We start from the raw sequence: 21,805 nt of genomic DNA, 5'->3' as shown, positions 1-21,805 counted from the left end.
AGCCGGCGGCATGGGCCAGCGGCGGGCGTCGAATGGCAGGTGGGGGTACCCGGGGGGTCTGCGCAGCCCCTGTCCCAAGGGGGCCCCGACCTCGGTCAGGGTCTGTGCAGAGCCCGGCGTGACAGGAGCCCGACCTCAGCCGGGGGCTCCGCCGCTCCCGGACCCCGGATTTTGTGGGGGGCCCTGCAGCACCGGGGGGGCTCCCCCGGGCTCCCCCTCGCTGCTGTGGGGACAGAAAGGGGGCAGGGCGGGAGCGGGGGGTCCCAGGGGAGGGGGCAGCGGTAAATCCGAGGGGATCTCGGCCCCCCCCCGCCTCTCCCCGGTCCCCGGGGGGCCCCGGCTCCTCCCCCCCCCCGGCCACGTCCGGGCTGCGCCAAGATTTCCCCCGGTCTCCCCCCGCTCCCCCCTTCTCCTGTCCTCCCCCGGTCTCCCCCCGCCCCCCTTCTCCTGCTCCCCCCGGTCTCCCCCCGCCCCCCCTTCTCCTGTCCCTCCCCGGTCTCCCCCCGCTCCCCTTCTCCTGCCCCCCCGGTCTCCCCCCTCCTCCTGCCCCCCCGGTCTCCCCCTGCCCCCCCCGGTCTCCCCCCGCCCCCCCTTCTCCTGACCCCCCCAGTCACCCCCCACCCCCCCTCTCCCTGCCCCCCCCGGTCTCCCCCCGCCCGGCCCCCCCCCGGGGGCAGATCCCGGCGCTGCGGGAGGCCGGGTCCCCCCCCCGGACCCGGGGCAGAGTCACCGCCCGGCCCCCCCGGGGCTCGCTCCGGTACCTGGAGGCTGCAGCGCCGCAGCGGGGCGGGCGGAGCCCGGGGCGGCCCCAGGGCGGCTCCGGCGGGAGCGGGGCCCGGGCCGGGCACGGGGGGGTTAACGAAGGTCTCGCGCCGCGCCGCCCCCCCCCCGCGATCTGCGCATGCCCAGAGCTCCAACGGCCGCAACCGCTCCCCGGCCCCGCGCGAGCCCAGCGCGGCTCCGCCTCCCCCCTCCGACGTCACTTCCGCTCCCGGGGGAGTCAAGCACTACATCTCCCAGCCTGCCCCGGGCGCCGCTTCCGCCTCCTCCGGCCCAGGGCAGGGCGGGCCCCGGGGTCAGCCTGACCCGCCCCCGCCGGCGCCCTTCCCCGCGCCTCAGGCGGACTCTGGTGCCCGCGCGCCCCGCCCGCTGGGGCTCGAACCAACCGCCCCCCGGCCCCGCCCCCCGCGTCCAACCGTCCTCCTAGCCCCGCCCCCGGGTCCAACCGTCGCCCCGGCCCCGCCCCCGCGTCCAACCGTCCTCCTAGCCCCGCCCCCGGGGTCCAACCGCCCCCCCGTCCAACCGTCCTCCTAGCTCCGCCCCCGGGTCCAACCGCCCCCCCGGCCCCGCCCCCGCGTCCAACCGTCCTCCTAGCCCCGCCCCCGGTCCAACCGTCCCCCCGGGCCCCGCCCCCGTGTCCAACCGTCCTCCTAGCCCCGCCCCCGTGTCCAACCGTCCCCCCGGCCCCGCCCCCGGGTCCAACCGCCCCTCCGGCCCCGCCCCCGCGTCCAACCCGCCCCCCCGGCCCCCGCCCCCCGCGTCCAACCGCCCCCCCGGCCCCGCTCCCGCCTCCAACCGTCCTCCTAGCCCCGCCCCCGCGTCCAAGCGCCCCCCCCGGCCCCGCCCCCGCCTCCAACCGTCCTCCTAGCCCCGCCCCCGCGTCCAACCGTCCCCCCGGCCCCGCCCCCGTGTCGAACCGTCCTCCTAGCCCCGCCCCCGCGTCCAACCGCCCCCCCGGCCCCGCCCCCTCTGCTTCCCCACCCCCGCCTAACCGGCCCCGCCCCCGCCTGGTTTTAAATGGGGCGGTGGCTGACCGCAGGTCTGACTGAGCTTGGTGGGAGGAGGATCCTCAATGGGACGCGTTTCGGAGCAGCGGCCCTGTTCGTCTGTCCTCGCAGAAAGGACAGGAGGACTCCTGGCCCCTGAGAGGCGAACCCATTTATTTGAGCATGAGCGTCCGTGAGCTGCAGCCCACTGCATGGGACGTGTGCCGTGGAAAATACAGGGGGGAGACTTATGTACACAGAGAACAGGAAACAATGGGTGTGACCCGACCCACTGTAAGGAGAGTGCTGGGGTGAGGTGAGCTATTACCAGCAGGAGAGCGGGGGGGGGGGACCCTTTTGAGGTGATAATCAAGGGGGGCCATTTCCACCATTGACAAGAAGGTGTGAGGAACAGTGGGGGGGGGGATAAACATGGGGAAATAGTTTTACTTTGTGTGATGACCCCTCCGCTCCCAGTCTCTATTCAAGCCTACGTTAATTGGATCCAGTTTCCAAATGAACTCCAATTCAGCAGTGTCTGGCTGGAGTCTGGATTTGAAGTCTTTTTGTTGTAATATTGCGACTTTTAGGTCAGAGATCAAGTGACCAGAGAGATCGAAGTGTTCTCCGACTGGTTTATGAATGTTATAATTCTTGACATCTGATTTGTGTCCATTTATTCTTTTACGTAGAGACTGTCCAGTTTGACCGATGTACATGGCAGAGGGGCATTGCTGGCACATGATGGCCTAGATCACACTGGTGGATGTGCAGGTGAACGAGCCTCTGATAGTGTGGCTGATGTTATTAGGCCCTGTGATGGTGTCCCCTGAATAGATATGTGGATATAGGGAGATTAGAGAGGCTATAAAATAGAGAATTCAATAATTGGGGACTTCAAGTATCCCCATATTTACTGGGTACATGTCCCTCAGGACGGGATGCAGAGATGAAGTTTTTAGGAACCATTAATGGCTGCATAAGCTAGCCCTGGAACCTATAAGGGGAGAGGCAAGTCTTGATTTAGTCCTAAATGGCACACGGGATCGGGTCCAAGAGGGGAATGCAGCTGAACCACTTGGTAATAGAGACCATAATGTAATTAAATGGAATGTCCTTGTGAGGGAGGAGATACCAAAGAAGCCCACTGTGGTAGCATTTAACTTCAGAAAGAGGAACTACACCAAATTGAGAGAGCTGGTTACAGTGGAAATTAAAATAAACACTCACAAAAGTTTCAGAGTAACAGCCATGTTAGCAAAAGAGTAACAGCTGTATTCGCAAAAAGAAAAGGAGGACTTGTGGCACCTTAGAGACTAACCAATTTATTTGAGCAATAAGCTTTCGTGAGCTACAGCTCACTTCATCGGATGCATCTTATGGTACGCCTGCCTCAGCTCCTTTATCTTTGCTCTGCACTGCAGTGTGTCCTGATCATAACCCTTTTCACACAAGCCTCGAGAAATCTGCCAGTAGATATCCCAATCCCTATGGCTCAAGAGCAGCTGGGACTGCACAGCCTCCTCTCCCCGTACACTGAGCAGATCCAACAGCTCCGCAGTGGTCCAGGGGGGACAGCGTTCACTGCAATAATCCGCCATGGTCACCTGGGAAGAAGTGATGAGACCTCTCCACACTGAGCAAACAGGAAACGGAAGTTCAAAAATTCCTGGGGCTTCTAAGAGGGAGGGACAGATGGTTGTTTACCTGGTTACAGGGCAGTGGAGTTCAAACCACTGACCAGAACGGTCAGGATGGGCATTGTGGGACACCTCCTGAAGGTCAATGAAAGCGATGAAATGAAGCGTGGTGTCTACACTTGCAGTTTGTCGACAAAAACGTAGAGGAAAAAGACATACATCTCTCTTGAAGGTGGATGTATTTTGTCGCCAAAACCGGGCATTTTCCCTGACAAAAGTCGCCTTGCAGTGTGTATGCACTCACTGGTTGGGTCGACGTAGAGCAGTTTTGGCGACAAAACTTGGGAGTGTAGGCAAGGCATAAGCAAATAATGCATAGACATGAGACTTGCCCACGTGACTCCAGACCCCATCTTGTTACTTGTAATTTTCTGCAAACTAGAACAATGGGTTTCCTTTCATTTGGCAGAAGCTATAGAAGACCCTGGAAACATCTCTATTTCGCCTCTTTCCTGCTCAAACCTCTGGACTATGAACTTATACTAATGGGAGTATTCTCACCAAGGGCCTGAGGACCTTCCAATGATTTGGAAGCAACCAGAGACTTGACTTAAGGCATCAGTTTATTCCATCACAGTTACAAGCCTAATCCAAGAATATTGCAATTATTTATGTATTTGATTTTTTTAACCAGGTCTAACTGTCATCTCTTTCTTTTTTTTTTTTTTTTTTTTTTACAAATAAACCTTTAGATTTGAGATACTAAAGCACTGGCAACAGCGTGATTATTGGGTTAGATCTGAGTTATATATTGACCTGGGGGTGTGGCTTGTCCTTTGGAATCCGAAAAACCCTTTGCTTGATGAAATTGGTTTTAAATAACCACTCATCATTAAGTTTAGTGTTTTTGGGTTTTGGTGCTACAAAGACTGGAATACCTATGGAAACTGCTTTTCTGAGTTCTTGTTAACCAGTGTGGCAAAACAGAAGTTTACATTTCTTGCTGGTCTGGTATATCTTATGGGAGAATAACCACCAGTTTTGGGGTGTGTCTGCCCTATTTCTGAGCAGTTCGTCCTGAATTTGGTATCCTCAGTTGTGACTGAGATCCAGTGACAAGCGGCTCTGCGCGCTGCCCCTCCCTGCAGTCACCGCCCCCGCAACTCCCATTGGCCACAGTTCCCGGCCAATGGGAGCTGTGGAGTGGGCGCTCTGGGCAGGAGCAGTGTGCCAAGACCCCCTGGCCATCCCTGCACCTAGGAGACAGAGGAGATTGAGGCCAATTCTGGGAGACTTCCAGCCACTATGGCAGGGTTGACAACCCTAGTTGTTACCCAGGCCCTAGAGGTTGTTACTCCTGAAGATATCTCCTAGCTAATCCTAACAGAGAGAAGTACTGTCTCTAGCAATGCAGATGTGGAGGAAATAGAAGCGTTTTTTGTTGTTGTTGTTGTTAAACACACTCTTTGTAATGCTTCCAATGTGTATAAAATGAAATGAGTGTTTTAATGTGGGACAGCTGCAGAAAGTTTATGCTTCTTGAATAAACCCCCCACATCTTGTACAGTATAGTGATTCTCATCCAGACGTATATTTAGTTTCTAATTTAGACCTGTTCCATCAGATTAAAGAAATAAACTGGGCATGTTTGGGGAGGCCATTCCTTGCCGGCACTTCTGAGATTTTGGATGGTTGGTAAAGGATTCTTCTCCAGAGAAATGTCAATTTGCCCCCATCATGACCAAGGATTTGGCAAGAACGCACGTAAAAACAGCAGGCACCCAGTAGTGGGTTTTCACTGCAGAGATGAAAGCTGTGGTGAGCTATGGTCCAAGTAAACCTGTGTTTAGAACACAACTCCCTAGTTCAGTGGCATTGATTAGAGTCCCAAAGATGCCATGGTTAGATTGAGAGCAATTGTCCTTTACCGTTTGAATCCAAAGTTTCACAAAGCAAAGTGAAGGCACCCTTTCTTTTTCTCAGGACATTCCTTCCTCATGGATCCCAATGTGTCTGTGTTGTTGGACAATAAGGACTTTCCTTCTGTGTAAGTGATGGTAACCCATTAGGGAATGAGTCTGTCAAGCTCCAAGGTCAGACTGCAGGATATATGAATGCTGAGTCCTGATTTTATGCTTTAGTCTCTTAGTTTTGGTCTTGTGTTTTATGTCTTTGCGTCACATCTCCAGCTCCAGCTACTTGGAAAGATTAAAAGTATGAAAATAGAGTAGAATTGGTTTTTCTCATGTTGCAAGCCTTCCCACACAGTGTGAGACCCCTTCCACCAACACTTATGGCAGAAAAGCCAGAGATAAATTAACTTCCAGAAAAGAAAGGCACCTGTATGGGTGTAAACCACACGCTTACAGAAGGGTTCACTTGGTGGAAATTGGTATTAAATGGAACGAAAGGAAGGTAACATTTTATAAGATTGCGTAATCTTTGATCATATTTAATTTCATTGTCCCTGATAACAATAACATAAAGTTCATTATTTGTTAATGAACAAGAGACTAATTATGTGATAACTTCCATCTTTCCAGTATATTTCTGATTATATTTCTCTTTTCATTAGTACTTCAGGAAATAGTAGCTAATCCTTAAAATCTTATTTGAGGTATTTTACCCCTTATTACTAAGGAATTCTGAAATAAAACCATACTCCAAAGGTTGCGGTGATGGAGTATGGGAGAGTAATCATGTGTATGAGAATACGTATCAGTATAGACTTTAATTATTTCCATTTCAAATGGAGTTTATTCTGACAAGTTTTAAAGTCAATTTCTGTTAAGAGGACAACTCCTCAAGGAGAGAGTTGTGCAACCTTTTACCCAGGTAGAGTGTAGGGGTTACCGAGTTCCCCTAGTTCTTCTTAGCAAAGGAAAGACATGACTTCTGTGATGAGATGTCCATATATGTTTATAAGAAAGATGATGGACGCATGAGGCCATTGCTAGGTTTTTTGTTTTGTTCTTTTTGTTAAAAACATCTGCAACCAGTTATTTTTATGGGTAGTCAGACCGCTTTCCTTTTGAAAAGGCCAGATATTAAAGCATAGCCATTGAACCATTAGGCCAGGCTGTGGAGACATCCTCAAAACTGGCCTAGTTTTCTTTCATTTTTATCTTTGGGGTCCACACATCTACACTGAATGTGGTTTTCATGAACAGATACTTTAAGAAAACTGCTGGATTAGGGAAGAATTTTCCAAAATGATGTTAATTCAAAGATTGGCTCATGTTGTCGGTATCCCAGGCATACTTCACCCTGATTTGCCCAGAGATCTCAGGGGACGCCCCATAAAGTGGAGTAAACTGGAATTGTCAACCATAAAGACCACGATACAGGCTGAACTCTTTCACCTTTCCAGTCAACAAGTTCTCTAAGAAAGATTGATCCCCTCTGGGGAAGGAAGTCATGTCATCAGTGACAGGCTCTGGCAGCCTTTTCCGTCTCCCTGTACTTGGGAAAACCCAGCAGTGGGGAGTGCTGGCCCAGCTGCCCAATCACTTGGTTTCTTGACTACAGCTGCTGCTCCTACTGTACGTGAGTACGAACACTCCGAGAGCTGGAGACCTCCAACCCCTCGTCATTTCAGCGTTCCTTGTCCCATTGTCTATCTTTCCTTTTATGGACTGGTAGATGTCCTGGCTTTCCTATCATAGTAGGGTGTGACTGGCTCAGTGTGTGCGCACCAGTGTTGTTCACCTGTGGAATGCACACAGGGAACGCACCAGAGAGAAAACGTCTCCAAATCTAAATGTCCCTTAAACTCTGCTTGAATGTGTCCTCCCCATTCTGGGAAGTCTGAAGAAACTAAACTGTTAACTGTAAACTATTCAGTGATAAGCTGTTAAATTTCTGCTTATTAAAGCCCCAGTGAGGTCTCGATCTGGGTAGGAGGGGGAAGGAGAAGGGTTTAGTAATCATGAAATCTAAAGAGGAAGATTTAATTGGCTTTGGGGTTGTAGCTTAAACATGAACAATGTTTTGGTTTCAGTGTTGAAATATCCAACTGCCTTAGTGTGGATTGCACTGCCTGTGGGTGATGGGGTCCCCAGGGTGAAACCTGAACTGCGGGGACTTCTGAGCCCTCCAAACCTACCCACCTAGGCTGCCTCACACTGTGATGCTGATGTGAAGCTCCAAGCCTTTGACAGGCACTGGACGTACACAGCCATCCACAGACAGGGACACACCCAATTGTGTTACACAAATGATCTCCCAGCCACTCATGAACCATCAATAGGTTCCAGCCAATTCCCCCCAGCTCCCCAGCCTTGCACCCCAGAACTGTCCCATTTTACACTGGTCAGAAGCCTGGCTACTGTAAGTTCATTACCTAGTTTGCCACTTTGTCAAAGGAAAGTGGACATGACCCAGCCTTTGTAACCTGAGCAGATTTCTCAAGCACTTTAGACCAGGGGTGGGCAAACTTTTTGGCCTGAGGGCCACATCGGGATTGTGAAATGGTATGGAGGGCCCGGTAGGGAAGGCTGTGCCTCCCCAAAAAACCTGGCCCTCACCCCACCCCCAGGGTTCCTTCCCCACTCTGAACTCTGGGGTACAGATGTGGGGACCCGCATGAAAGACCCCCTAAGCTTATTCTTACCAGTTTAGGTTAAAACTTTCCCAAGGCACAGATTCCTTTCTTCCCTTGGGATCGCTGCCACCACCAAGTGGTTTAACAAACATTCAGGGAAAGGACCACTTTGAGTCCTATTCCCCAAAAATATTCCCCCAAGTCTACACCCCCTTTCCTGGGGAAGGCTTGAGCATATATCCTCACCAATTGGTTACAAAGGGACTACAGACCCAAACCCCTGGGTCTTAGAACAATGGAAAAATCAGTCAGGTTCTTAAAAAGAAGGATTTTATTTAAAAAGAAAAAGGTAAAAGAACCACCTCTGTAAACTTAGGCTGGTAGTTAACCTTACAGAGTAGCAGAAAATTGGAAGAGCCCAGAGGAACCCCCTCTAGCCTTAGTTTCAAAGTTACAACAAAACAGGGATAAACCTCCCTCTAGCAAAGCGAAAATTCACAAGTTGAGAAAACAATGGTAGACTAATACGCCTTCTCTGGCTGTTACTTACAAGTTTGAAATATGAGAGACTTGCTCACAAAGATTTGGAGAACATGGATTGGTGTCTGGTCCTAATTAGTCCCAAGAGCATACGGCCACAGAAACAAAGAACCCAAAACAAAACCTCTCCCCCACCACCAGATTTGAAAGTACCTTTTGTCCCCATTGGTTCCTTTGGTCAGGTGCCAAACAGGTTACTTGAGCTTCTTAACCCCTTACAGGTAAGGAGAAATTTAGGCTACCTCTATGGTTATGACACCCCACACACACTTACTGCCCCCCTCAGAGCCCCCAACCCATCCAACGCCCCTGCTCCTTGTCCCCTGACTGCCCCCTCCCGGGACCGACCGCCCCCCTGGGACTTTGCCCCATATCTAACTCCGCCCCCCCAATCCCTGTCCCCTGAGTGCCCCGACCCCTATCCACACCCCTGCCCCCTGACAGGCCCCCCAAGGCTCCCACACCTATCCAACCCCCCTTTCGCATCCCCTAACTGCCCCCCCCAGAACCTCCACCCATTCAACCACCCCCTGCTCCCTGTCCCCTGACTGCCCCCCAGGACCCTCTGCCCCTTATCTCAACTCCCCTGCTCCCCGCCCCCTTACCATGCCACTCAGAGTGGCAGGACAGGCTTATTAGAAAGCCTGGGAGGTGGGCAGATGCAAGCCATGGTGCTGGCAGGAGCGGCGGGCCAGGGCGCTCCCCACAGAGCGGCGGCGTAGCTGCAGGGGAGGGGGAGAAGCGTGGGAGGGGCCGGGCGCGAGCCTCCCCAGCCGGGAGCTCAGGGGCCAAGCAGGACAGTCCTGTGGGCCGGATGTAGCCTGCGGGCCATAGTTTGCCCACCTCTGCTTTAGACAAACTCCTGGTAAGGATAAAACATTAAAATAAGTTTGTTAACTATAGAAAGATAGATTTTTAAGTGATTATAAGTGGTAAGCATACAGGTCAAAGTTAGTTATCCTAAGAAATAAAAATAGAAACACCCATTGTAAATCTAAACTTTTATTCTAAGCAAGAGTTGGCTCAAACAGCTTTTCTCACCCTGGCAGCTGGTGCAAGCAGGTAACAGTTCCTCAATACACAAACTGGCCCCTTTTCCACCCTGGAACCAAACTCCCCAGTTCAGTCTTTGTCTTCCAGATGTCCCTCCAGATGTTGAGATGGGAGGGAGGTGAGAGCCCAAGTGATGATGTCACTCTCTCTCTTTATACCTTCTTCCAGCTTGCTAGAAAGATCCTTCTTGTGACCTGTGTTAATCCACCCCCATGGCATACATGCCTTCTCCAAGTGTTCTATAAGGTGGGTAGAAAGTTGGCTAGATTGTCGGGCTCAACGGGTAGTGATCAATGGCTCCATGTCTAGTTGGCAGCCGGTGTCAAGTGGAGTGCCCCAGGGGTCGGTCCTGGGGCCGGTTTTGTTCAATATCTTCATAAATGATCTGGAGGATGGTGTGGATTGCACTCTCAGCAAATTTGCGGATGATACTAAACTGGGAGGAGTGGTAGATATGCTGGAGGGCAGGGATAGGATACAGAGGGACCTAGACAAATTGGAGGATTGGGCCAAAAGAAATCTGATGAGGTTCAATAAGGATAAGTGCAGGGTCCTGCACTTAGGACGGAAGAACCCACTGCACAGCTACAGACTAGGGACCGAATGGCTAGGCAGCAGTTCTGCGGAAAAGGACCTAGGGGTGACAGTGGATGAGAAGCTGGATATGAGCCAGCAGTGTGCCCTTGTTGCCAAGAAGGCCAATGGCATTTTGGGAGGTATAAGTAGGGGCATAGCGAGCAGATCGAGGGACGTGATCGTCCCCCTCTATTCGACATTGGTGAGGCCTCATCTGGAGTACTGTGTCCAGTTTTGGGCCCCACACTACAAGAAGGATGTGGATAAATTGGAGAGAGTCCAGCGAAGGGCAACAAAAATGATTAGGGGTCTGGAACACATGAGTTATGAGGAGAGGCTGAGGGAACTGGGATTGTTTAGTCTGCAGAAGAGAAGAATGAGGGGGGATTTGATAGCTGCTTTCAACTACCTGAGAGGTAGTTCCAGAGAGGATGGTTCTAGACTATTCTCAGTGGTAGAAGAGGACAGGACAAGGAGTAATGGTCTCAAGTTGCAGTGGGGGAGGTTTAGGTTGGATATTAGGAAAAACTTTTTCACTAGGAAGGTGGTGAAACACTGGAATGCGTTACCTAGGGAGGTGGTGGAATCTCCTTCCTTTGAAGTTTTTAAGGTCAGGCTTGACAAAGCCCTGGCTGGGATGATTTAATTGGGGTTTGGTCCTGCTTTTGAGCAGGGGGTTGGACTAGATGACCTCCTGAGGTCCCTTCCAACCCTGATATTCTATGATTCTCTGCGCTAGTGGATGGTGGGTTGATGAGCCATTGGTGCCCTCTGGCTGTAGATGGTGGCTACTTTGTCGTAACTGAAAGGCTTGTTGTGGGTGTTCCCAACAGCGTAACGTTCTCAGTAACGCATGTAGCAATGCTTCAAACAACCCAACAAGACATTAATGTTGAACAGATTAGGGCTTTCAGAATGATACCTCCCAAGGCATACTTTGTACAAAGCATATCGCAATCGTATCACCACGGTAACTATGGGGGTGCCCTTGTGTTGCTTTTGGATCCAGAGTGCTACACCTCCCCCTTAGTTTACTACAGGAGAGTTAGTCACTGTCTGATGCGGAGGCAGTGTGCCCAAGGTCCTTCTTAGGTTTTGACCATAGAACTCCCAAGTGTTGCTAAACCTGGTAGCGTTTCCCACATGTGCTCTTGCAAAGTTCTGTGTATCTTTTAACACTTTCTGGATTAGTCTGAAGATCTCAAAAGTAGCCAGTATGCCATCTCTGGGTTGCTAGAAAGTCTCTCTTTGTATCTGTGCAGCATTGTTAATCCTTCTGCTTTTCCAACTGGTACTAGCTCAATACAGATATTCAGGTTTTCTAGAGTGTAGGTATCTTGGCATTTAGCCATCAATGCGATGAGGTTGTGTGCCTCAGTTTCCCCTTTCTCTCAGCAGACCAAGTTTATTATGGTTTCTGCAGAGGATAATCTCACAAAACCAAGACGATAAGCATCCAGCGCCGGTGTTGAGGACAGCATAATTAACACGGGCTAGTTGTTGTCTGCTTCCTCTCAGAACAGGGCATTTATGCCTCAGGTGAATTACAGTGATAGCACCTTTTTGGCTCTTCTGTTTTCACAGGAGGTTTGGGATGGGGATTAGAGGAATAGTTTGGGGGATGAGTGCCCAGCTTCCCAGCCTCCCTCCTTTTTCCCAGGGGTAAAACGGGAACTCTGCTTCCCACCAGGTTTAAACTTCCCTTTCTGTGGTTTACACTCAATAGATGCCTGGTTCTGCTTGAAGGCATCAGCTAGAGACACCACCTCATCCAGAGTGTTCACGCTTTTGTCCCATAGACACTGCTTCATATTGTGACGGTGCGCCCCCCCAAGGCTTTATGGAAATATGCTTATGAATGTATGTATATGACAGAACTGGAATATGTTTCATGCTACATATGCCATGTAACAAATCTCTGTGAAGGTTATGCTCTGCTGAATCTATTCATCCTATTTGTATGCATGTATCATTTTTGTATTTGAAATTATGAATATTGGCTATGTACTTGCTGGATTTTTAAGTAGCCTTTGTAAAGGCTTCTTGAGAAAGGAGTGTGCAAATTAAGTGCCCCATGAAGAACCACTTAAGCCAACAATGAACTTGAAGACTGTCTGGTTTGGCCAACGTACATAGCAGAGGGGCATTGCTGGCACATGAGGTCATATATCACATTGGTAGATACCAAACCGGACAGTCTCTATGCAAAAGAATAAATGGACACAAATCTGACATCAGGAATCATAACATTCAAAAACCGATAGGAGAACACTTCAACCTCTCTGACCACTCAGTAAAAGTTTTAAGGGTGGCAATTTTGCAACAGAAAAGCTTCAGAAACAGACTCCAAAGAGAAACTGCTGAGCTTGAATTAATATGTAAACTAGATACTATTAACTTGGGTTTGAATAGAGACTGGGAGTGGCTGGGTCATTACACATATTGAATCTATTTCCCTGTTAAGTATCCTCACACCTTCTTGTCAACTGTCTAAATAGGCCATCTTGATTATCACTACAAAAGTTTTTTTTCTCCTGCTGATAATAGCTCATCTTAATTAATTGGCCTCTTACAGTTTGTATGGCAACTTCCTCATTCTCTGTATGTATGTGTATATATATGTTCCATTCTATGCATCCGATGAAGTGGGCTGTAGCCCACAAAAGCTTATGCTCAGATAAATTTGTTAGTCTCGAAGGTGCCACAAGTCCTCCTGTTCTTTTTAAGAGAATGAGAGCTGCCCTGTCATTGGAGAAGCGCGTGGCAATTGCACTCTGGAAGCTGGCTACTCCAGACTGCTACCAATTGGTCGCTAGCCAGTTCGGAGTGGGAAAGTCGACCATTGGAGGCATGTTGACAAGTGTGCAGGGCCATTAATTGCATCCTGCTCTGAAAGACTGAGACTCTGGGCAATGTGTGTGACATTGTGGATGGCTTTCCCTAACTGTGGAGGGGGATAGATAGCACACACATTCCAATTCTGGCACCTGACTACCTAGCCCCCAAGTACATTAATCACAAGGGGTATTTTTGTATGGTTCTCCAGGCACTTGTGGATGACCGTGGGTGTTTCATGGACATTAACGCAGACTGATCTGGAAAGGGGCAAGACACACGTTATCTTTCAGAACACTGGTCTATTCAGGAAGGTGAAAGCAGGGACTTTCTTCCAGAACCAAAAGTTCACTGTAGGGGAAGTTGAAATACCCATTGTGATCCTGGGAGACCCTGCTTACCCCTGAATGCCGTGGCTTATGAAGCCGTACACGGGGCATCTTGACAGCAGCAAGGAGTGGTTCAACAACAGGCTGAGCAAGTGCAGAATGACTGTTGAGTGTGCTTTTGGCCATTTAAAGGCCCGCTGGCGCTGCCTATATGGCAGGCTGGACCTGACCGATGACAATATTCCTATGCTTATAGCTGCGTGCTGTATGCTCCATAATATTTGTGAAGGAAAGGGTGAAAATTTCACTCAGGGCTGGACCGCTGAGGCTCAGTGCCTGGAGGCTGAATTTAAACAGCCAGAGACCAGGGCTATTAGAGGGGCACAGCGTGGGGCCATAAGGATGAGGGTGCCTCAAGGCAGCAATTTGAAACTGAAAGCCACTAACATTTGTTGCTATGCACAGGAGTGCAGTGCTTGTCATTCTGAGAGGTGATTATAGTGCATCGTTTGCACCAATCACAAAGATTTAAGAAAATGGCGTGTTTCTTTGCAAGGCTCTGTTTGCTTTCTATTAATGGAATAAAGATTGCTTTCAAAGCAAAACTATTCTTTTATTAAAAAGCAACCACCAGAGCAGAGAGAAAAAAACACCACATCAGCACTGTGGGGGATGGGGAAAGGGAGGGTCCCATGAGGAGGTGGGGTCCAGGGACGGTTAAAGATTTGTGTATATCCAGGTATCATATGCAACCTTATCCTTTGGAGTACAGTGCAGTGGGCACTGTACTTCAGCAGGGCAAAACTGCAGAGGGACGGGTGTTGAGTGCAGTGGGTACTGGGCGTCCGCAGGGCTGGACTGTGATGGGGCAGGAGTGGAAGGCAGCGGGTATGGACTAGAGCCAGGAGGTTGCTAAGAGTGTGTTGGCGGTGTCAGGGGGGTGCATGGGAAAGAGTTTTCCGACAGAGGCTGCAGGAGTGGGCGGGCGCAGAGCTGTTCGGTTTGCAGTGCTAGTAGCACCTGGAGTGTGTCTACTTGGCGCTCCTTAACGTTTAAGAGACCCTCCATGGCTTCGTTCTGGTGCACCCCGTTCTCCTTTCAGTCCCTCTTCTCGCTGTCCGGCCACTCCTTTAATTCTTGTTTTTCAGCCGCGGAGTGCATCATGACCTCATGCAGAAAGTTCTCTTGAGTTCTTCATGGCCGCTTTCTAATTCTCAGCAACGATTCAGCCGGCGATAACAAAGAGGGAGGCTGGGCTCCCAAAGGCATATCTGTGAAGCCAAAATGCAACATTTTACAGAAGCGGTATTGTTTGCAACACAGAGATCACTGAGGCAGAGATTTAAAACACAGTCACTATTCACATACCTGTCACTAACTGGCTGACCCCAGGCAAGCACACATGAGCCACAAGACCCCCAAAATGGTAACAGCAGAGGCAGAGGAAATCACTGTTCCAGAACTGTACTGACCACTGGGCACGTGGCTCTTGGAGAGAGACAGCACTGGGGGGGGGGGGCCCTTATAATCATATCTGTACCCACATTTTCCTCAGACTGTGTTCATTATGGCAGATATCTCGCTGCTGAGGGTGAGCAGGGAATCAAGGGAAGGTCTTCTCAAAGACTGCAGCGTCTGCTCACCTATATGGAGCAATGGATTCCCCCACCACCCCTCCCTGCCAGAGTAGTGCAGGAAAGTTACCCTTAATGGGGCAAGAAACAAAGCAGCTCTACCAAAGAACCTGCAGCAGTGGATTGCCCTGTATCTCCTTGAGAGTTTCAAGGAGATCTCTGGGGCAGATTCCTATGAAGCAAGGGAGTCAATCATCACCCTTTTCCGCCACTCAGACTGGGCATGTGGTGGTACACACATCATGCAGACACAAGCCTGCTTTCTGCAACCCTCCTGCCCCCAAGAACTCACTTCAGTGATTCCCAAAATCAAACCAACTTACCAGGGGCCTCCTCTCCTGTTTGCACTTCGCCAAGCTCCGACAGCTGTGACTGGCTAATGTCCTCCGGGGTAGAGAAGAGCTCCTGGCTGCATGCAGCTCTGAGCTCCAACTCATCCTCTGCCTCTGGGTCCCCCTCCGCCTCCACATCCTCGTCCAAGATTTCCTCCTCCTGGTCGGTCCACTCTCGACTGGCATGTCAGCCACCGAAGTATCCACAGTGGCCTTCGCTTTGGAGGTGGGGTCACCACCAATTATCGCATCCAGCTCTTTGTAGAACCGGGAGCGCGTGGATGCAGCACCGGAGCAGCGGTTTGCCTCCTGCGCCATGGAGTAGGCGTTCCACAGCTCCTTCACTTTGACCCTGCATTGCAGTGTGTCCCGGTCATGGCCCCTTTCTCTCATGCATCGTGAAATCTGTCCATACGTATCATAATTCCTATGGCTGGAGCACAGCTGGGAGTGGACAGTTTGATTTAACTGGGAATTGGTCCTGCTTCGAGCAGGGGGTTGGACTAGATGACCTTCTGGGGTCCCTTCCAACCCTGATATTCTATGATTCTATGATTCCTCTCCCCAAATGCTGATCAGTTCCAGCAGCTCGGCATTGCTCCAAGCCGGGGATCGTCTAGTGCGTGGAGTAGGCATGGTCAGCTGGAAAGATACGCTGAGACCACTGCATGCATCACCGAGTAAACAGGAAGGGGACTTTCAAATTTCCCAAGGAATTTAAGGTGCGGGGTTCATGGTCACCTGAGGGCAGGGCAGTAGAGTTCAAACCAATGACCAGAGAGGCGAGAACAGGCATTGTGGGCCACTCCCAGAGGCCAGTCGCAATTCTGTAATCGACCGGGGATCTACACTGGCACCATGGCGCTGTAGCCCCGGCGAAGAAAGCTCTACACCTCTCGTCGGTGCTGCAACTGCACAGTAAGTGGCTTGGCAGTGTGTAGAATTCGGGAGTTACACCGCAGAAAGCTGCTTTACTGCGCAGAAACTTGCCAGTGTAGACAAGGCCCTAGATGGCTTACGTAAGAACGCAAGACTGGTCCTAGTGGTGAGACAAATGGTCCATCGAGCCCAGCGTGCTGCCTGAGAGACCAATGCCAGATGCGTCAGAGGGAATGAACAGAACAGGCTTGTTGACCTAAAAGGTGAAGGTCTTTCACCCTTACATTTAACTTTTCTGGTGTCGATTCCTACTTACCCTATCTTACCACACCTCCCCCAAGGTCTCTGGGCAAATCAGGTGTGCACCACTCCTTTGATACAGACCTGTCCCAATCCAGCTGAATTGAGGCAGACTTTCGGCCAAAGTCAGTTTGGAATAGGCCCGCTTAACCCAGCAGGTTTCTCAAAGTATCTGTTGCTGTGAACCGCACTTAGTGTGGATGTGTGAACCCCAAAGATATCAAACATGAAAGAAACACAAGGCCAGTTCTGAGGAGGTTTCCAGAGCCAGGCCTGAGGGTTAAAAGGAGGGTTAAAAGTTGTGCTCAAAAGGAGAAGGGGCCTCAGCACCTATAAAAATAACTGGTTGCAAAAACAAAACAAAAATTAAATTAAAAAAAAAACACTAAACCCAAAACAAAAAAAAAAGCTCCCATCACATACCCATCACCATTTTAGATTTCAACATCTCCTGCCTGATGTGACATCCTTGCTTTGCAAATGAGAGCCCTGGGGAACTCGGTGGCTGTTACCCTCTAACTGGGTAAAAGGTTACACATCTTGTCTCAAGTAATTTTCCTCTTAACAGAAGCTTTATTTTAAAGCTTATCAAAATAAATTCCATTTTAAATAGAAATAATTACAGTCTATACTGGTTCTCTATTCCCATACATGCTTTTTCTCTCACATATTCCCCCACTCTAATTCCTTTGGAGTGAGGTTTTAATTTCAGGATTAGCCACTATTTCCAATTTAGTAGGAGGGGCAGGGAGAGAACTAGAAGAAAACCTGAATTCTATTGTAACACTGAAAGTTATCACATAATCAGCCTCTTATATTACACTGACTAACTTCATGTTTAATTTCATTGTCGCTGGTAACAACTTATTCACCAATTACAAAATATAAACGGATAGGGCAGTGTTCTCTTAATTCCCATTTCCACCCAGTCAGCTTTGTGTGAAGTCACATTCTACAATAACCTAGGAGCCTTCCATTTCTGTGAGTTCACTTCTCCCCGGGTCTTCTCCCATAAGTGTGGGTGGAAGGGGTCTCACACCACTTGGCAAGGTCGCATCATGAGAAAAAAACAACTTTGCTCTATTTCCACACTTTCGAAGTAGCAGGAGGTAGAGAAGTGATACAAATGCATTAGACTCTAGAGCAAAACGAAGAGACCAAACCACAGTCTCTGGACTCAGCAGTCATGTATCCTTCAGTCTGAACTTGGAATCTGACACATTCCCTCATTGGCTACCATCATTTGCCCAGCATGGAAGTGCTTCTTGTTCAACAAAGCAGCCAGATTGGGACGCATAGCCATGGAATGCCTCTGAAGGAATCAGCTGTTTCTCTCTGTGCTTCATGGAACTTGGGATCCAAATGGCAAAGACAGTTGTGCCCAGTTTAATCATGGCATCCTGTAGGAGTGTGATCAGTGCCACTTAAGAAGGGAACAGGGTTCTAAAAATAGTTTACCTGGGCCACAGGTCACCATAGCGTCCATATCTGGGGTGAAATCAACCACGAGTACCTGCAATTCTACCTGAGTTCTTGTCAAATCGTTGAGCTTACTTGGAGTAATTTTACACTTCTCTAGCGCAGAATTCTTCACCTAGCACACAACATATCAGTAGCGATAGTGAGGTATAACTCCCCCAAATACGCCCTTTTATTCCTTTAATCTGGTGGCACAGATTTAAATTAGGGACTAAATTCAGGTGCTGCTTAGAATCCCTGTAAGACACCAAATGTCAGGTATCTATTAACAATAGGTGTCTTTCTGCAGGTATATCACATTCCACATGGATTTCATTTTCTACACATGTTTCAGAGTAACAGCCGTGTTAGTCTGTATTCGCAAAAAGAAAAGGAGGACTTGTGGCACCTTAGAGACTAACCAATTTATTAGAGCATAAGCTTTCGTGAGCTACAGCTCACTTCATCAGATGCATATCGTGGAAACTGCAGCAGACTTTATATATACACAGAGAATATGAACCAATACCTCCTCCCACCCCACTGTCCTGCTGGTAATAGCTTATCTAAAGTGATCATCAGGTGGGCCATTTCCAGCACAAATCCAGGTTTTCTCACCCTCCACCCCCCCACACAAATTCACTCTCCTGCTGGTGATGTCACTTTGGATGGGCTATCACCAGCAGGAGAGTGAATTTGTGTGGGGGGGTGGAGGGTGAGAAAACCTGGATTTGTGCTGGAAATGGCCCACCTGATGATCACTTTAGATAAGCTATTACCAGCAGGACAGTGGGGTGGGAGGAGGTATTGGTTCATATTCTCTGTGTATATATAAAGTCTGCTGCAGTTTCCACGATATGCATCTGAGGAAGTGAGCTGTAGCTCACGAAAGCTTATGCTCTAATAAATTGGTTAGTCTCTAAGGTGCCACAAGTACTCCTTTTCATTTTCTACACATTTGCAGCATCTCCCAGGAGTGAGCTGAAGAGAAATGTCACTTCCGTTTTTTCCATCCCTACCTTGATAGGGATTGCATTTCCCAAATAGGCAACATGCACCTGATTAGGAAGGAGATATCTTCAGGAGCGACCTCCTGCAGGGCCTGGGCCACAACTGCTTTAGGAGCCAAATGGATGGGTATTTTGCTTATTTAGAAGTCATTTACTAAGGAATCCTCTTCCCAACCCTTTAGAAAAAATATTGACCTAACCAACTGAACAACAGGCGATTGGGATGGTGATGGGGAGTAAGGGAATCCCTCTGACCTACTCTGTCTTCTTCTGTTTTCCCCTCTGTAACATGACATTTTTTCCTATCCCTGCCCTGTTCCTGCTCTTTGTTATAGTTCAATATATTTTAGGTGAGGAAAATGGTAGTAAAAATATCTGCTCTCCAACACTAACTGAAGCAACATCAGAGCAACTGGGAATGAAACAATTTGTTCCCCAAGGGGAAACTTGATGACTAACAATTGCTTTGAAATGGGGAACAGTATAACCGTGATGCTCAGGGTTTGTTTAGACTAGGAAAAGTGATGGAGTTTAGGTCAGGTCAAGGGGAAAGCTAATGCCAACCACTGCACCTGGACTGCTTCTGCTCTACCACTATAAATGTCTTTTTACACCAAGATCACTCACTTGAGCAGCCAATGCCATGTACAGCCCTAGTGGATGTAAGGCACAGGTAGATTTTGCCTCAGTGTAGCTTGTTGGGATGAAACCTCTCTCTCCTTCTGGGAGCTGATGAATATTCCGGGCTGGAGGGACACACACTCCTACGACTGAAAAGGAAAGCAGTTGATAGAAAAGATCACAAGACTGACCCCAAAGAAGGGTGAGTTGCAAAAGGCAGAAGCAGACAACTGATCCGGGGGAGCTGCGAGACCACGGTGAAGATGGTGCACAGATCACTATGTGAGAATTAGCAAATGTGATATAAAAAAAAAATAAAAATCTTTGCCCAGCCCTAATCAAGGCATTTCTTACAGTTTTCTCTCGTGGATTTTCTGATGTCTAATAAGCTGTGAGCTGTGTTTGAAGCTTTTCCCACACTCAGAGCAGGTGTAAGGCGTCTCTCCAGTGTGGATTCTCTGATGTGAGATGAGAGCTGAACGACGAATGAAGCGTTCCCCACACTCAGAGCAGCCATAACGTTTCTCACCCGTGTGGATTCTCCGATGTGTGCTCAGGGTAGAACTGTGATTAAAGCTTTTCCCACACTCAGAGCACATGTAGGGTGTCTCTCCTGTGTGGATTCGCTGATGTGAGAGGAGGGAAGAACTGTCAATGAAGTGTTTCCCGCACTCAGAGCATCCATAAGGTTTCTCTCCAGTGTGGGTTCTCCAATGTGTAATAAGTGTAGAGCTCCGATTGAAGCTTTTCCCACACTCAGCGCACGTGTAGGGCGTCTCCCCTGTGTGGATTCGCTGATGTGTGATAAGGTTTGAGCTCCAACTGAAGCTTTTCCCGCACTCAGAGCACGTGAAGGGCGTCTCTCCGGTGTGGATTCTCTGATGTCTGATAAGGTCTGAGCTCCGACTGAACCTTTTCCCACACTCAGAGCATGTGTAGATTTTCTCCCCTGTGTGGATTCTACGATGTCTGATAAGTTGTGAGTACTGACTAAAGCGTTCCCCACACGCAGAGCACGTGTACGGCATCTCTCCTGTGTGGATTCTACAATGTCTGATAAGTTGCGAGTGTTGATTAAAGCGTTCCCCACACGCAGAGCATCCATAAGGTTTCTCACCCGTGTGGATTCTCTGATGCGTGATAAGGTTTGAGCTCTGAATGAAGCTTTTCCCGCATTCCGAGCACGTGTAGCGTCTCTCTCCTGTGTGGATTCTCTGATGTTTGAACAGGGTAGAGCTGTGATTAAAGCTTTTCCCGCACTCAGAGCATGTGTAGGGCGTCTCCCCTGTGTGGATTCGCTGATGTGAGATGAGGGATGAACTATCAGTGAAACTTTTCCCACACTCAGAGCACGTGTAGGGTTTCTCTCCCGTGTGGGTTCTCCAGTGTGTGATCAGGTGTGAGCTCCTATTGAAGCTTTTCCCGCACTCAAGGCATGCGTAGCGTGTCTCTTCCAAGTTGATTCTGTCTCGTGTAATAAGGGCTGAGTGGCTACTGAAGTTTTCCTCTGGCATCTGCTCAGTCTCACAGACTTTTGCTTTTTCTGGGAGTGCACAACTCCCGGAAACATTCCCTTTGGATCTTCCTGATAACGTTCCATGTGGTTCTACTTCCTCAGCACCTTCCTGCTGGGGTGTCTCCTCCTCATTCTCACTCACCCTCCCATCACCTGATGGGGGACAGAGAGAATCCAGACCTAAGTCACTCCCTGCACCGGAAAGAAAGGAAATCTCAGACAGAGGAATGGAAAAAGGGATGAACAAACCAAAATATGTGTGGGAGAGATCAAACCTATCAGGAGCTGATTTTCCCCAAACCCTTCCTCAGAGGAGAAAGGAAGGGATCAGTTTTGATCTGCATCTCACCAGAACACTCAGGAGAAAGTGAGACTGGGGAGGGATTGTCAGTAAGAATAGGTGGGAAGCCATGAGTGACATCTGCCATAATGATTCCATTCTGCAGGGAACAATCCTGAACTTGGAGAGCTCACAAAGTCTTTCTATGGCATCCCAAATGTTTCCTGCATTCCCAAACAGTTTTTGAGTTGGTTTAACCAATTCATAGTATCATAGAAGATCAGGGTTGGAAGGGACCTCAGGAGGTCATCTAGTCCAACCCACGGCTCAAAGCAGGACCGATCCCTGACAAAATCATCCCAGCCAGGGCTTTGTCAAGCCTGACCTTAAAAACTTCTAGGGAAGGAGATTCCACCACCTTCCTAGGTAACACATTCCAGTGTTTTACCACCCTCATAGTGAAAAAGTTTTTCCTAATATCCAACCTAGACCT

General features: G+C 49.4%; 2 protein-coding genes and 1 long non-coding RNA gene across 4 annotated transcripts in view; 2 read left to right on the top strand and 1 right to left on the bottom strand.

The window, feature by feature from the left end:
- The window catches only part of LOC140904241 (uncharacterized), a 307,623-nt gene that overhangs the window by 105,753 nt on the left and 180,065 nt on the right, over nucleotides 1-21,805 (top strand). The gene's annotated exons all lie outside the window — the stretch shown is intronic.
- Nucleotides 1,796-4,107, top strand: LOC140904268 (uncharacterized). Of its 2 annotated transcripts, none has more exons than XR_012156473.1 (3): nucleotides 1,796-1,959; nucleotides 2,459-2,540; nucleotides 3,191-4,107. It is a non-coding gene; the product is annotated as an uncharacterized lncRNA (long non-coding RNA). The 2 variants fall into 2 exon arrangements; XR_012156472.1 differs by having other exon boundaries at nucleotides 1,796-2,082.
- The window catches only part of LOC140904264 (uncharacterized), a 52,481-nt gene continuing 49,477 nt past the window's right edge, over nucleotides 18,802-21,805 (bottom strand). Inside the window, 1 exon segment of the mRNA XM_073326759.1 lies at nucleotides 18,802-20,999. Within this exon segment, the coding sequence (XP_073182860.1) occupies nucleotides 19,867-20,999 (1,133 nt within the window). The 3' untranslated portion in view covers nucleotides 18,802-19,866.

This window comes from Lepidochelys kempii, chromosome 28 (assembly GCF_965140265.1).
Source record: "Lepidochelys kempii isolate rLepKem1 chromosome 28, rLepKem1.hap2, whole genome shotgun sequence".
In the NCBI taxonomy this organism is placed as follows: domain Eukaryota; kingdom Metazoa; phylum Chordata; order Testudines; family Cheloniidae; genus Lepidochelys; species Lepidochelys kempii.
The sequence above is the reverse complement of the archived record's forward strand: the minus strand, read 5'-3'. Positions and strand labels throughout refer to the sequence as shown.